Here is a 17,509-nt window from a genome sequence, read left to right as displayed (position 1 = left end):
ACTTTTCCAAGTACCCCAAATCCCACAAAACTTACCATTATAAGGAGCAAATTATCATAGTTAATGTTAAACCATAAGTCCAATACTGTATGAAAACTGTAAAAATATAATAAATTGATATATTTAAACCATGTTAAAAGTTCAGAAGCATTTTTTTTTTTACTTTTTATGACAGTAGTGTCTAATACTAAGTTACCACATTTTTAGTATTGTAGGGTAACAAAAACACCATTGCACTTTTGTTGAGCTTAAACTCTGAATATTAAAAAATTGACTACAATATGATAGAAATTATGACTAATTACATGGATGCAACAATGTATACTTCTGTAGAATATTTAAACAATAAATGTTTGCAAATATCACATTTTGTCTGTATTATTATTCTCAATGAAAACCTGCTTAATTCTTTCTTGTTTTTCCAATATCTTTTCTTTTGCCTGTAGAAATGTTATTTCTATTAAGGGCTCTTCAATTAAGAAATCCTAATAAGTTTATAAGAGGATTTAGGGCAGGAGTGCCCAACCCTGCTCCTGAAGATCCTGCAGATTTCCAAGGAATGAAGCTTTCATTAGGGTTGTCATATGGGGTATACTAAAATTCAGTGAATCTTCAATGTGAATACTTAATGCTAATAGAAGTTTTCGAGTATAAGGGCCCAATATTCTTTGTTATGATGTAAAAAGTGCTAAAAAAGTTATTGTAATATGCAAGTTATTAGTATATAACATTTTTTTTTACATACTATACATTCTAAATGAGTTGATGATGTGCCTCTACCAAGCCTAACTAAATATATTAATATATTAATATAAAACTGGCCTCTTCAAATAGGCAAATTTTTACATCTTGTGCTATGACAATTAAATGAGCGCTTTGGCTGATGCATCATAATCTGCATATGCTAATTTGTAAAAGATTTGTAAATTTAAATGTATTTAAATTGTTTTAACTCATACATGTTTAGATAGGTGTGGGTATTGCGTAAGGGCATTAAAGAGTAAATCATGTCTGTTTCTGTCCCGGGTTGCGGTGCATTACAACAGCCACTGAGATGTAGGTTGTTATTTGTAAAGTCTTATAAATACACCTTTAGCGTCATCTGGTGCACAATATTAAAATAGACTGCTTGTGCTGAGTTTATTTAAATGAATGTATTCTCTCATTGTTCTCATAAAAACTGAAGTTGTCAAGTTTTTATATTATTATTGAGACAAGCTGTCAGTCTGATTTATGTTACTAGGTTTTATATATATATATATATATATATATATATATATATATATATATATATAGCTAATATATATATATATTATCTAACACAACTTTCATTTACTCTACCAGCTATCATCTGATGAGCTGTTCCTTTTAGGGAACAATACAAGGATCCGGTTTCATTGTTTTCTGCACAGACCTATGAAAACATGTATTTCCTGTAACAAAGTGAAGACCCATTAAAGAAAATGGGTAAAATAGGATTTTCCATTTTGCTACAATTTTATCATACATACATTTACATATGATAGAATATTAATATATATATAAGAAACTGTTATAAATGTATAGGATATGTGTAATCATAATATAAGTCTTAATCCACTTTTTTGTATTCATTGTAATGCATTTTGTTAAAAAGTGAAGCGGAAGTCACTTTGTGATAGAGAAACACGCACTTCTTCCTTTACTTCTCTGAAATAATCTGCAGCACGCACGCACGCGCACGCACGCACACGCACGCACACGCGCACACAGACACACACAGACGCACACACACACACACCGTTCCACAAGCAAGCAGCTCCCATCTTGCTTTTAACCAATCATCGTTCCTTTTACTCTCGCTCAAACCGTTGTCTAGCCAATCATTGTTTCCGTTCTTTGTGAGGCAGCAGTGGCGGTAATGTTATGGAGTTTTCTCCCCTGCTCATCAGTGGCACATAGGAAACCCCAGGCCTACTGGAAGCGCTAGATTTACCGACAATATAACATCAGCATTCAAGTGGTGGTGGTAAATAATATCCGTTTAGTCCTGCATGAGAGCCAAAGAGAGCATCGAAACATGGTGGTTCTCAAAATTAGAGACCAGGTGAGTGATGTCTGAAACAGCTAGCCGAGTTAGGCTAATAAGTGCTAACACGCTAGTGAACTACACAGAAACATCTCAGACGATTAGACTGTACAGAGTCATTTAACTAAAACCGTTTAAGAGAATGAAGAAGTGATACACTGAGCTATATGCGCGAAACGTAATTTTTCAGGTATTTGTCAGTCATCTCGTGCAGTAGGAATGTAGCTAATAGTTGCTAAGCTAAATGTGCGCGAGCCACGATATTAGTATAACGGATCTTGACTGATGAAGTGTACACTTTGTCTTCAGCAATCTACTGTATGTAATTCTTAAATCTCTTTTCGGTTTAATAGTTTTCTTAAAGCTAAGTCAACAGTTGGTCTCCTGAGGTTAGATGGTTGACATCTCGTACTGCTGGCTGTGAAATGCACAGATATATCAGAGATTATATTGTGGTTTGATTTATATAGGTTTATTTATAATTTGATAATACGTTGAAGGTCGTATAAAGATCGATAACTTTAACGTCATTCAGTGTTGGTTGACAACTTTGCAGGGTGCATGACAGGTGTATGGTCGCCTATCAGTGATGCACCGCAGCTATAAAATATAATCATTCAGATTGGGTGATTTGGGGTTTGCAGTTGATATTTTATACTTAATATGATCTTCATTCGTTTTAAATGTGGGATGTATCTAGTTTAGAGCACATTCAAATGTAGGCAGAGATGTTGAATATTTTGCACATTTGATTTGACCTTTGTAGTGACGGCACTGCCAAAGAGGCTTTATTTAATTACTGACGTCATAAATTTCCCCTTTCACATTACTTTCTCCTGCAGGATATATATCTATTTCTACATTTTATGTACTCAGTGAATGTGTAGCAGTGCTCCACGCTAAGGTTTTTTGCTACTGGCCCTGCCACAAAATAAAATAAATTAAAAAGTAAATAAACCTTGTAAAACCTTATATTCTAATAAATAAGTTGTTAAAACAACTTTTTGGATACCTGTGAAATTTCACAATTCTCTATTCCAATTTCGATACCACAGCAAAAACTACTAGCCTTACATAATGTTATAAAATTCAATCATTAAGTTGTACAGCAAATCTGATTTCTTTCTCCACTATTTGTTCGTTTAAGACATAACCAACCATTTACAGAGATACTCGCCAACAGTGTTGGGGAAAGTTACTTTTAAAAGTAATACATTACAATAATTTGTTACTCCCTAAAAAAAAAAGTAACTAATTGCATTACTTAGTTATTTTTATGGAAAGTAATGAATTACATTACTTTTGCATTAGTTTTTCTCACCTGGGTGGGGCTTGCTTGTTTGCTTTTTAATAACAATGAAAAGTTCTATTTTTGGCAAATGTAAAGGCCCTTTCACACCAAAAGTGAAATGAATCAGCTTCAGGCTAATCACAAATGTGATGTTAATCTAAAGTCATTTTTGCTTATTAGCGTGGTTGAATTGGATCATCAAAGGTCAGCAGCAAAGACATTGGTTAATAAAGTGAGATTAAATACATAAAGTATATTTGTTTAATTTATTACCTTTAATTATTGCAGGTTTGTGCAATATTCTGAGATTGCATTTCACTGTTTTTATTCATTTTGAGGAATACTGACTCACATTTAGTCTAGAACTACAATAACCATCATGTTTACACCACGCACACAACATTTACTTACGATTTCTCTCAATATGGGGACAGAAGAGCAGTCAGTCAATAAATGGGAAAACAAAGTAACTTGTGTTACTTATTTGAAAAAGTAACTCAGATATTTTGTTGTAAATTTAAAAGTAATGCATTACTAGACTAGTTACTTGAAAAAGTAATCTGATTACGTAACTCGTTACTTGTAATGCGTTACCCACAACACTGCTCGCCAAGACTTGCATTTTCATAATTTTGTGTATTTCTCTGTTCAAGCATAAGACTAAAAAGAAAACCCATTTTGTGTACTGATTTGATTTCTCTTTGTCACCTGAATGGCTTGAAATTGCTTGTTTGATTATTAAAATTGCCAAGACTTAGCGTGTGCAAATACATTTTCATGACAAATCCGTCAGCTTGCCATCAGGCAGTTCTTATTGTTGAGCCCTTCTTATGCACTTACAGTGAATTCCAGGTGTTCTCTTGGAGTCGAACCAATGACCTTGGCATTATTAGTCCCAGTTGACCTCCAGGAACGAAAGGAGATTTCAGTATTGATTTGTTAGTGTTTGTACATGTGTTTCTCCATTTAGAGAGGATGTGGAGATACCGAAGAGCTCATCTCCATGGTGATAGCATTAACTAGAGGAGCTCGTTAAAGGAGACAGAACACGATCGCAGTGCTTGAATAGAAGTTTAAAACCCCGTATGCATGCAGTAGAGCGCAGGCCACATGTGACAAATAGAGCCTTGTCTCAGCTTAGGGCCACTAAAGGAGGCTTTTCAAACGAAGCTTTCTTCAAGCACAAGTGCTTGCTTGTTATGTTCTCACGACTCTCAGTGTGAGCCTGTCCTTCCAGTGACAACCTGAACTGAGACTAACTGGATTTAGATGAGTCAGTGAAGATAGGGGAAAATGAACTCTACATATTGAGATGCTCAACCTGTATATTGCTAATATAAAGAACACGTTAATGTTAATTTGAACGCCTCGCCAATGCTGTTATTCTCAAAAGTTGTGCATGGTGTGAAACCCGAGGCAAATTAACACTTTGCTGTTATCAGGATTTTCTGTGTCCCATTTCACAACTCTCAAGAATGTGTGGCTGAACACTTCCTGTAACTCAGGCATAGTGCACATACTTCCCATGAGTCACAGCAAGCCTGCACTGTGAGAGATGCGGAAGATACGTGCATTGTTCTGAACTCCTTTTTTTTTTTTTTTTTTTTTGAAAGTGATGATAAAAGAGTATGGAATACTTATGGCCACGTACACACTGCAGCTATATTTGGTTGTCAGTTCTCCTTTTAGTGCTTAGTCCCATTCTGTACACACACAGTACAGTAATTTACGGGAATGACTGACAACTGCATTCTACAACCAGATTAACTCCTGGAAAATGCAGTTAGTGAAAACTGCATTTACAAAAATTCTACACCGTGTGAACTGAACTGATCAACTAGTTGTTGAGGACGTATTTTAACATGCATCAGAAATGTTTCTCTCTTCTGTATGTACAGTGCAAGAAATCACAGGGAAAGCAGTACGAGCCTTGTGTTGTGTTGCCAGATCTTACTAGAAAAACAGCGAACAAGAACAAGCCCATAAAAAGGAAATAAATCGAACTGCTTTATGCTGAAAATAATACCAAAATATCATGACCTGCACCTTCTCACTTCAATAACTCCATAAACCCTTTTAGTTTTATGAGCCGAGTTTAAATAAGTCCAAAAATGCTTAGAAGTAGTAGACATGGCAACACACTGCAAGAGCGCGCTCTGTGAAGAAGCCCCTGCCGACTGTGCTTAAGTTAAAATTGTTGAACATAATGAGTCTTTTGTCGCTGTAATATTACTTTGGTCAAAGTAACGGATACTAAACATGTGAGACGATAGAGCGTTGCTATGGTTACCATGATGTCAATCATCACTGTTGAGTGAGTCGTGTTCCATACATGCATGGAAGGATAATTTAGGGGGACTCACTCCCACATTCCCAGAAACTTTACAGTGTACATGGACTGTGTGGCAGAGATGGAGATGAATATGTGGAGGAGATGAGTCTTTGCAGAGGATGGGGGAAGGGCTCGTGGTGTCATCCCTTTCACAGCGCATTTGGCTCCTCCGTCACCTGTTGGTTGGCACTGACATTTTTTTTTTTTGTTGTTTGTTAAAGCTGGATAAATATTTATTGATAAACTCAAAATTAGACATCAGTGTCCTTTTATAAACCAGTAATGCAAGCTTCGCTGCTAGGAGGAACAGTTGTGTCCAGCATCAACAGTCTTGCTGGTTTGGAGCAGATTTGCCTTGTCTGCACCATCTGCTCTGTTCACGCTCAACCCTCTATGGACAAACTGAAGCTTGAGTCACTATTGGCTGGTAAATTTATTTTATTCGCCAGACTTTTTACATGGAATGCAAGAACAAATAAACATTTCAAACACTAAAGTCAAATAAACAGTCTGTAATAAAATAGGGTCAAATAATCAAACTACAAGCAATAGCACAAATGAACACAATAGAAAAGAAGCCAATTAAATAAACAGCTTTTCGGGTGCATCGAACAGTATATAGATAAGGTACAGAAATTGAATAAAGTAATCAAATGCAAAATAGCACTGCATAGTCTTCACTGTATAAATTAAAGGGTTAGTTCACCCAAAAATTAAAATAATGTCATTTATTACTCACCCTCATGCCATTCCACACCCGTAAGACCTTCGTTCATCTTCGGAAAACAAATTAAGATATTTTTGTTGAAATTCGATGACTCAGTGAAGCCTGCATAGCCAGCAATGACATTTCCTCTCTCAAGATCCATTAATATACTAAAAACATATTTAAATCAGTTCATGTGAGTACGGTGGTTCAATATTAATATTATAAAGTGACTAGAATATTTTTGGTGCCCCCAAAAAAATAAATAACAACTTGTATAGTGATGGCCGATTTCAAAACACTGCTTCAGTAAGCTTTGGAGCATTATGAATCATGATTCGGATCGAGTGTCAAACCGCTGAAATCACGTGATTTTGGTGCTCTGAACCACTAATTTGACACGCTGATTCATAACGCTCCGAAGCTCAGCAGGCAATGAAATTATATCTGTGCTAAACATATATTTTTTTGCTTCTAAATCAATTACAGGCAACTGTAATTGTACAATTTACTGGACATTGGCTACTTAGTCATTTTTTAGTCACCTCTTGAAATTTGTACGTATGTACGACTGATTTACTCTCAGTGTAGATCTGGTGATGCTGATAGGGACCATCATATTTTGCATCAGCCTTTTTTTAATGTATCTTTTTGAGGTTCCTAACTGGTTGGGATTCACTGCTGGTGTTTAACCTCATTTAACTAATATTAGGGTGTTTTTTCCCAATACGGTGGATGCTTGACTGCTTAATCTTGAAAAATTAGCTTCTTCAAACTGTTTTATCCATGTTAAATTGTACCATATTTTTTGGAATAAGGATCTGATCATGGTTTTGATTAACCTTCAAGTTTTTAACCTTCAAGGATTTTAAATATATTGTGTGTGTGATGGCAATTCTCAGTTTTTGAAGTTATTAATGCAATTTTTAGATGCTGACTGTTTGTTCTTGACACCTAATAGAGTAGAGCTACTCTCATGTCATGATTTAAAAGTAGTAAAATGAATTACATTTCTGGTTTTCAATGTGTCATTCTGTGGTTCTGGCAGAGATGTGTTCTTATATTACTGAGGTTTGTCAACCAAATTTACATTTTGCATTTAGCAGACGCTTTTGTTGAAAGCAACTTTCAAAAGAAGAACAAAAGTGACTTGTAAAAGAGCTCACAATAATCGGAATATAAAATGCCAGGTTTATTAGCCAACTAGATTAGGAGGCATTGAGGCAAGCTATAGAGAAGACAACATTTTTGGGTACAGTAATTCTTTGTTATAATTAAATTACAAATTTTCATCTTACAAATAGGGGAAATTCTTCTTTCCAAAAAACTTAAAATCATACTTAATCAAATATTACACAATTTAAAAAAAACAACAACATTTTTCTTTAGATATTTATTATAATGGCAATGTTAAAGGATTAGTTCACCCAAAAATGAAAATTATGTCACTAATGACTCACCCTCATGTCGTTCCAAACCCGTAAGACCTTCATTAATCTTCGGAACACAGTTTAAGATATTTTAGATTTAGTCCGAGAGCTTTCTGTCCCTCCATTGAAAATGTATGTACGGTATACTGTCCATGTCCAGAAAGGTAATAAAAACATCATCAAAGTAGTCCATGTGACATCAGTGGGTTAGTTAGAAGTTTTTGAAGCATCTAAAATACATTTTGGTCCATTTTGGACAGTGACGCAATTAGGACATCCGCGACATGCACACCTACGCACCATTTTAAAAAATATAGCAATACCAAAATACAAACAATGTAGAATAGCTTGAATACAGCGTGCGTCTCCCTCAGACTGTAAACGAAGCTCGGGCGCACTACATAACACGTCATCAGCGTCACTGTCTGGAGCAGAAGGGGGAAGTAATGCACCAATAAGCTGGATGCCAACTGCCGTAAAACAGGAAAGAAGCAGCGTCACTGTGGAGTGAAAGCGGATATACAACAGACCCTGAAGAGAATACAATGCTGAATAAAGTCATAGTTTTTGTTATTTTTGGACCAAAATGTATTTTAGATGCTTCAAAAACTTCAAACTGACCCACTGATGTCACATGGACTACTTTGATGATGTTTTTATTACCTTTCTGGACATGGACAGTCTACCGTACATACACTTTCAATGGAGGGACAGAAAGCTCTCGGACTAAATCTAAAATATCTTAAACTGTGTTCCGAAGATGAACGGAGGTCTTACGGGTTTGGAACGACATGAGGGGGAGTCGTTAATGACATAATTTTCATTTTTGGGTGAACTATCCCTTTAAGTCCGCATAGGGACAAGCTCCAAATTGTGAAATTCTATGAGGAAATATTAATTAGTTAGGCAACGTTTGATGCTATTATAATCTATCCTTTAAAGCTTGAATGTTTGTCAACTAGAATGAAAGCCTGTTTTCTTTAAAATCATCGATTTTAAAGGGGAAAGAAAATTGACACCCATTAGTGTCAATTTACACTGCAGCTCAAAAAGACGAGGCGAAGATGCAGAGGCTGCTTTTATTTAGAATCACTCTGGCCCTTGAGGATGCACTTACATAAGCAATACACATGCAGTCTCATGACAACACTACCTCAAGGTGTTGTTGCTTCGGTTTGCTGTCGGAATTCTTTGGGGAAGAGATGCAACCATGCTTACTCAGTTATTGCAAACATAATCTCAGACTCTGCATTTGAGTTCACCCCTCAGGACACAGATAAAATGTCACAATTCAGACTTGGCCATGTTTCTCGCTGTCAGTTGTATGACTTGATTTTTCTCGGTCTCTGTCTTTCAGCCTGCCCTGCTAAAAGCTATTTTCAATGTTGATCCGGATGAAGTACGCTCTCTCATTTTCAAGAAAGAGGATGTGAATGTACAAGTAAGATTTTAACCTGTTTAAAAAATTGTCATGGTCAGATTTTTTTTTTTTTTTTTTTTTTAATTGAACCACCACATTTTTTTTCCAATTGACTCAGTTGTGATTAAGAATTGTCTTTGTTTCTTTGAGGACAATGAGAAAAGGACACCACTGCACGCAGCTGCTTACCTAGGAGATGCTGAGATTATAGAGCTCTTAATTTTATCGGGTAAATGCACCTGAAATATTCATCATGATGAAATAAATTCTCTGAAGCATCTAATATCTTCTCCCTTTGATTCCAGGTGTTTTCAGTTGTGGCTTTGATGTATTGTTATACTGTTATTCATGAATCTCTTGATGTTGTGATTGTGATGTAGGGGCGAGGGTGAATGCCAAAGACAACAAATGGCTGACTCCCCTTCACCGCGCAGTGGCATCCTGCAGTGAGGTACTACAATCACAGAGCCTTACGACAACCTTTACACACTTGTATCCTGTAGGTTTTGCCTAAACTCTACTTTCTGAAGAGTAGGATTGTCACAATACTAAAATTTCAGTAGTGAACACCAGGGTTATTAGTTAACTGAAACTAAAACTAAAAAAAAAAAAAATTGTTGTTCGAATTAAATTTAAAGGTCCCGTTTTTCGTGGTTTTTTGAAGCTTTGATTGTGTTTATAGTGTGCAATATAACATGTGTTCATGTTTCACGTGTAAAAAAACACAGTATTTTTCACATAATTTACTTATCTGTATACCGCTGTTTCCACTGTCATAAAAACGGGCTGATGACTTCCTTGTTCTATGAAGTCCCTCCTTCAGAAATACGTAACGAGTTCTGATTGTGTCAGCGGTTCCTGTGTTGTGATTCGACAGCAGCTTAGCGCTCCTTGCCCGGAAAGGTCACGCCTCTTACCATAACATGGAGATGCACGCGCTCAGTGTTATTGTAAACGTGTCTTTAATTTTACCCTATCAATTTGAGCCGGAATCAGACCCGGTGATTGGACTGCGGGATGAAAATAACAGCGTTTCGACGACATGGCGACAAACACACTCTACAAACGCAACTCTTGTGTATTCCTGTGGGTGGAGGTTAGTCAAAAAACTGTTTTAGTGACGTCATTAAAGAAGGAAGTAGAGGGATGTAGTCCAAACTGGCCGTTCGATGTAGGCGACTTCTGTTAAATAAAATATCTCGCTTGGCATTGAACTTTGAGCTTTAAAATTTTACAGATTTTATTTATACTCTAACAACAACATTACACACTAACTAAAGTTTGAAACATGGGATCACGAAGAATGGGACCTTTAAAGTGCCCCTATTTTCCCTTTAAGGTTCCTAATATTGTTTTGGGAGTCTCCTACAACAGGTTTACATGCATGCAAGGTCAAAAAACACTTGTTTTCTCATAATATACATTTAATTTCACCTCAGTTTGTAAATGATTTGTTAGAAGCAGTCTCTCTAAACCCCTCCTTTCCGTGAGCCTACACTGCTCTGATTGGTCAGATGGCCCAATCCTTTGTGATTGGGCTACTGCGCGCACCGCGCCCCTATTGCTATAACTGAATGACAGCTATCAATTCGCAAGACATTGTATACAATGTATGGACAAAAAAAGATTGCATCGATTTTACCGTATCAATTCGAGCCCGAGTCTGACAATGAAACGTCTGAAGTAGTCTATTAACCAAGTAAAAAATGTCTATATCATTGTTTGACATTACAATGGGTGTTTGCTGTTTACTGAGAGAATACTTCAACTAGTTAATGCGGACTAGCATCTTAACATCCTATTACAATACAGATAGAGCTCCATACTACTGTAATAATTAAAGCGCAGCATAAATAAAGTTTGTTTAATTGACTCTTACTCTTGCGAGACAATAATTTTATATATGGTGCACTTTCAGATTTAAAAATTTTGCAGGATGTTTTCATTCACTTAGAGCCATGTTACACACTATATGAAAGGTCATTTTCAAAAATCCATAATAGAGGCACTTTAAGTTGTGAAATAAAATATTTAAAAAAAAACCTTAAACTTAGTTTATTTCAGCTAGCTGCCAAGGTAACATCTCATTTTCATTTAGTTTAACTTGATATATGAAAATAATTAAAACTAAAGCTGAAATAAAAAATAAAAACTATGTAGACATTTAAGAAAAAAACTTTACAAACAAAATTACAAAAACTTTCAAATTAAAATGGAAAAATTGACATCACAGTTAAAACTATTCTGAATCTATTTTGAAACTAAAAAAAAAATATTTAAAAAAGTGAAATATTATATAAACATTTACAAATTAAATTAAAAACAATAAAATGTAGCCTACATTTGAGGGAAAAAAAAAATTTGCAACCAATAAATAAATAAAAACAGTAGAACAAAGATATAAGTATGGAAGCTTGTTTCCTCCACTGAATAAAAAACAAAAAAGGTTATTGCGACTTATCTCAGAATTCTGACTTTTTTCCCCACAATTGAACAAAAGTTTACAAAGGTCAGAAAGAGAAAAAGTTGCAATTACCTTTTTTTTATTTAATTATTAATTTTTATTAATTACATTTTTTAATTTAATTATAATGTCAGAATTGCGCGATATAAACTCACAATTCGGACTTTTTTTTCGCAATTGCTAGTTTATGTCTCGCAATTCTGACATTATATACTGCAATTGTGAGAAGAAAACTCAGAATTTTGAGATAAAAAGTCACAATTACCTTTATTTTTTTTTTTATTCAGTGGCGGAAACAAGCTTCTATATATAAGTGAGGTAAACACTGCTGTAAGATATCTGAAACGTCAAGCACTAAATATTGAAAAATATACAAAAAGATTTATTTTGACATGTCCAGTCTGTGTTTTTTTTTTTTATATATTAATGTTTTTATTTTTGCAGTGCAAAAACACCAGTATTTTTGACTTGAACTCATGCGTGTAAATTGACAAATTGTGACTCAGTTGGAATTGTAAAAGTAATTTACTGATTCACGGATTCACAAATTAAGGCAAAAAAAGAGTAATGTTTCAGATTATTGATCTGCCATTTCGTGTGACCTTGTGTTTTGCAGGAGGCAGTGCAGGTTTTGTTGAAGCACTCTGCTGATGTAAATGCTCGAGATAAGAACTGGCAGACCCCTCTACATGTGGCCGCTGCTAACAAGGCGGTTCGCTGCGCTGAGGCCTTGGTGCCACTGCTTAGCAACGTTAATGTATCCGATCGGGCTGGACGAACAGCTCTGCACCACGCTGCCTTCAGTGGCCACCTAGAGGTCAGTGAAGAAGCATTTGCATATGTGTGGGTTTGATGAAATTATGGTTCAGAATTCATAAAATGCTTTGAGGTACACGCTTCAGATGTATTGTTTAATAATTAATGTTCTCCCTGTGTAAAGTATGCATGTTTTTCTTTTGTCAGATGGTGCGGTTACTGCTATCCAGGGGAGCTAATATAAATGCGTTTGATAAGAAGGACAGAAGGGCAATCCACTGGGCGGCATACATGGGTGAGACAGAGCAATATTTGTTTTGTAGTCTCTTACACAACCATATGTGGGATCTTTAAATTCAAAACTCATTTAAATCCTCAACTCTACATTTTTTTTTTTTCTATCTCAGGTCACATGGAAGTGGTAAAACTGCTGGTGTCTCACGGCGCTGAGGTGACGTGTAAGGATAAGAAAGCTTACACACCCCTCCACGCTGCAGCGTCCAGCGGGATGATCAGTGTAGTGAAATATCTGCTGGATTTGGGAGTGGATGTGAGTGTTAACCTTTAACAAAAATCATATTGTCTTAAAATAAATGTTTACTAGGACTGGATAATATTGAATATGTACAATGTATCTGCAATGATTTTGCTGCCATTATTAAAAACAAGCAACACAGTAGTGGTTGAGGAAGGGTGGCCGATGGTGGATATTTATAACACTATTTAGATTTATTTATAGAAAAATGCTGCAATTAAATATAATATTTTCAAATTTAAATTTATATCAGAAAGCTGCTTCAATTCGTGCCGCATTCAGTTCTCTTTCACACTTGAATGGACAAAAACACACAAAAGTATACCAAAATGGCCACACTGTCAAGGATCCTCGTAAGCACAGTCTTAAATGACCGTAAAGAGTAAGGACATTGGATGAGTGTCAGATCCGCATCTTGTACATCAGATCTTAAAGTGACAGCAGCCTAATAAACCTGCTGCTTTGATATCTATCATTAATGTTAATCAAAGAACAAAAGACTGAATAACTTTTGTAGCCTTAATAATGATTAATCTATATTTAATATTTAATTTATGCAGTGAAGACTGTGAAGTATTTGATAACTTTCTTAAATTTCTGTATATTTCTGTTAGATCAAATATTTAAAATGTACTGTCTTTGTTATTTCTACATTAATCTGGAGATTAACTGTAAAATTATTACAATTTAAAAATATATATTAAAAAACTTTAACGTCAGGTGCGATTAATCACAATTAATTACAGACAAATGTGCAATTATTTAAATTTAATCAATTGACAGCACAAAAATGTACATTCACTCCAATTAAAAATAATTTTAAAACATTTAATATGTTAAAAATAATTTAACTTGAAACTACAAAAAAAACCCTGTAAAATAAAAGGATTTATACTTTAGATAGTTCTTGGCTTTGTGATCCTAGTATTTTCACAAATAAATCAATTGTAAAAAAGACTAATAAGGAAGTAAATACCGTGTCGAAATGTACTCGGTCTGGAAAGTCTGTGGACTGGGAATCATATTTTCCTCAAAGACTAGGTAACGCTACTTTTACATACAGTTCACAGTAACTATGATATAAATGCATATTAGCTAAATGATGACCATGTGTCAAAGTATTAAAGCATTTGACTTCTTATTCCTAATGCATTAGCCGACCACTAAAACATGGTTAAGCCGTAAAGGACATACATTTTCAGAAAGAGTGTGTCATGTCACTAATTTCACTGTCAATCCTTGTTTTGTTACTTGTGCATATTAGAGACAAACGTAATCAAGCACCAAAAATGGCTCGTTTAGCATTATCTGTGACGTCACACAGGCAAATAAATTGCATATGCCTGCCTCTAGAGCAAGATATAAAATAATAGTTATACATTATCGCACCATAGGCCCTGCCCATTGGCGTTCAGTCATTGACCCCTTTAAACTACCCCTCTGTGAATCATTTCTTTTACAGTTTTATAAATTATTTTGTCAGTGTGCAATTTTATTTTATTTTTGATTTTTATTTGTCCAGTCAAAAGTGGCCAAGACCATAATAAAATGCACAATGTGGTTTGCTTTCATTTGTACTCTTAAGGGTGGTTTGGTCTAAGCATCATGCTAACCTTTTCATGCAGAGAACCACTTTAAAGGCACTAAGAAGGTAGACTGCTGTGCATTTAAAAAACTTGAATAGCTAATTGGGTCACACCACAATGTTTAAATTGGTTGCACACCTATGTTCAATCTCATTCAGTCGCATATTCTATTAGGTAGCTTTGCAATTAAACTCTTCTGAAGCCTGTGCAGTGTGAAGGGCTATAATGATGCATTGGCGTAATGGATGACGTTGATTTGCGCCAACGCGTCTCGCTGTATGTTCACACAAAACAAGACTTTGCATCCACTGCAGCTCCTGTGGATCTTAGGATACGGCTCAAGCATACTCTCTACACTTCATTACAAAACATTTAAAATATCTAAAGGATGAACTCATGTCTTAAAGGGCACCTATTATGCAAAATTCACTTTTACATGGTGTTTGACCATAAATGTGTGTTGGCAGTGTGTGAGCAAAACCACCCTAGAATGAGAAAAATCCACCCAGTGTTTTTTTTACAATCTCAATAATTCATAAGCACTGTCTCAGAACGCCCTGTTCTAAGATTGCTCTCACTGTGACGTAGAATTGCGCTAAGCCCCACCCACGCGGTTTGATTGGCAATCTGGTTTTGGCATAGACCCATCCTCCATTGTTTCAACGACAGCCGGTAATGTCTCCTAAGAAAGTGTTCTGTTGTGGGATGTAATAATGAACATAGTAGTTTTCACTTACTTCCGACATCAGAGCCACTGAAAACGCAGTGGATGGATTTTATTTACGAAGGAAAGGCGGCACTCAAAATTCCAAAATACGTTTATGTTTGCGCGAATCATTTTTTGACTTACTGTTTTGAGAACGAGGGTCAATTCAAAGCAGGTTCAGTCGATGTCAGCCAATTCAATAACAAATGCGTCTAAAGTAGTTGTCGTCGTCGTAGAATGTCTGTGTATATAATTTAAACCTTGTTTGTATAGTGTGTATCCACATGTATATATATATTTTTTAAAGATATTGTATTAAAAACTGTGTATGTTTACTTAGCAAACGTTATCACAGTATTTGTGTTTGTAGTTTCAAAAAATTGCGCGAACGTTATCACAGTGTGTGTGTGTGTTACACATCCATAATTGCAAAGGGGACGCGATTAAAACTCTATAAGTAAATAAATGTATCAAATAACCATTCAGAGACGTCCTGCTCCATTCTCAATTGTTTCTTCTGCCGGAGTCTCTTCATCATCTGGGTCTGATTCCGGTTCAAACATGTACGGCTGAATGCCATACAAAACAGCGGGTCTTTCACTCTCAGCCATTCTGCTTCTACCCTCTGTTTATTGCCATAGGTATGCAAGTTACGCCCTCATCCAAAGGCAGGGCGGGGATATGCAGCTCATTCATATTTAAGGTGGTACACACCAAAACAGCTCTTTTTAAAACAGGCCCCAAAAATGACATTTTCAAATGGTTATAATAAATTAACTGTGGGGTATTTTGTGCTGAAACTTCACAAATACATTCTGGGGACACCCAAGACCAATATTACATCTTGTAAAAAGGGGCATAATAGGTGCCCTTTAATTGGTGTTATGGACATTGGCATCATTGATACTGTTGCTATGGTTACCTAAGTTAGAATGTGGTTTTGACTTCAGCTGTTCGTTCATGTAGATATGTAATCAAGCTAGTGTTGGGTGATATGTTTAATTTTCATATCGTGTTTACGTCAGCCTCTGCGATCGGCGATACTCAATATTATCGTGTCGGGGGGTCTTTACTTTTCTTTACTCATTTAACTATTTACTTCATATTATAATCATGGAAATTGAGATTGTTTATCTCTCATTTTGTGAGCAAAGATGGAGTGTTTATTAATAAATCAGGTTATTTCCTGGTAGTGAGGTAAGAACATAGACCCATTTGTGTCTGAGTATTCCATTTATTATGTCTGTTGTGATGTAAATAATAAAGCATTAAAAACTAAAGAGTATTCTAACTTGTAAGCAGGAAATTTACGGACACATATTATCCTTTCATGCTGTTACAGATGCAGCATTTTGACTGTATTTCTGCATGAGATGAGAACACATTTTTATAATTTCTTGTGTCAAGAAAGAGTCGGAGTTTGCTATATATTTACACCTTCCTAGTTACCGCGAAAAGCTCGCTCTGTCTGGATGCACTTAAATCCACAGTTAGGACGCTTTCCTGTCAGATATAGCCTATCACATAGGTGTACTTCAATGAGCCCAAAGAACGAAAGTTAAAGTTACATGCCGGGAGAAATGGGTTATGCTTAAGGTGTTTATGACTACTCTGAAAAAGGAAAACCGGTCAACATGACAACATGCATTGTTGGCTTAAAGGGAAAAAATGAAAATTTGATGTTTATCTTCTTATCCCCAGGGCATTCAAGATGTAGGTGACTTTGTTTCTAAAGTAGAACACAAATGATGATTTTTAACTCCAACCGTTGCCGTCTGTGAGCCGTATAATGCGTCAATAGGAATTCCATCTATAAGAGTAAAAAAAACATGCACAGACAAATCCAAATTAAACCCTGTGGCTCGTGACAACACATTGATGTCCTAAGACATGAAACGATTGGTTTGTGCGAGAAACCAAACAGTATTTATATCATTTTTACCTCTAAAACACCACTATGTCCAACTGCGTTCAGCATCTGGTTAGTGAGGTTAGTGAAACGCGTTCAGATGACGGAAGTGATGTCTTGTGCTTTGCTTCAATGAGTGCGAGACATCACTGCCGTTGTCAGAGCGCGATCAGACCTCATGTGGAGGGCAGTCGGACATAGTGGTGTTTTAGAGGTAAAAAATGATATAAATACTGTTCGGTTTCTCTCACAAACTGAACGTTTCGTGTCTTAGGACATCAATGTGTCGTCACGAGCCGCAGGGTT

At 35.8% G+C, this 17,509-nt stretch overlaps 1 protein-coding gene across 1 annotated transcript in view; it reads left to right on the top strand.

The window, feature by feature from the left end:
- Positions 1 to 1,725: 1,725 nt before the first annotated feature.
- Positions 1,726 to 17,509, top strand: part of ankrd28b (ankyrin repeat domain 28b) — a 34,322-nt gene continuing 18,538 nt past the window's right edge. The window contains exons 1-7 of the mRNA XM_048152196.1: positions 1,726 to 2,086; positions 9,185 to 9,268; positions 9,398 to 9,476; positions 9,628 to 9,698; positions 12,328 to 12,528; positions 12,675 to 12,762; positions 12,875 to 13,017. Of these exons, the coding sequence (XP_048008153.1) occupies positions 2,060 to 2,086; positions 9,185 to 9,268; positions 9,398 to 9,476; positions 9,628 to 9,698; positions 12,328 to 12,528; positions 12,675 to 12,762; positions 12,875 to 13,017 (693 nt within the window). The 5' untranslated portion in view covers positions 1,726 to 2,059. The remainder of the gene's footprint in view (positions 2,087 to 9,184; positions 9,269 to 9,397; positions 9,477 to 9,627; positions 9,699 to 12,327; positions 12,529 to 12,674; positions 12,763 to 12,874; positions 13,018 to 17,509) is intronic.

The sequence above is a fragment of the Megalobrama amblycephala genome, linkage group LG13, assembly GCF_018812025.1.
Source record: "Megalobrama amblycephala isolate DHTTF-2021 linkage group LG13, ASM1881202v1, whole genome shotgun sequence".
Taxonomy (NCBI): Eukaryota; Metazoa; Chordata; class Actinopteri; order Cypriniformes; family Xenocyprididae; genus Megalobrama; species Megalobrama amblycephala.
The sequence above is the reverse complement of the archived record's forward strand: the minus strand, read 5'-3'. Positions and strand labels throughout refer to the sequence as shown.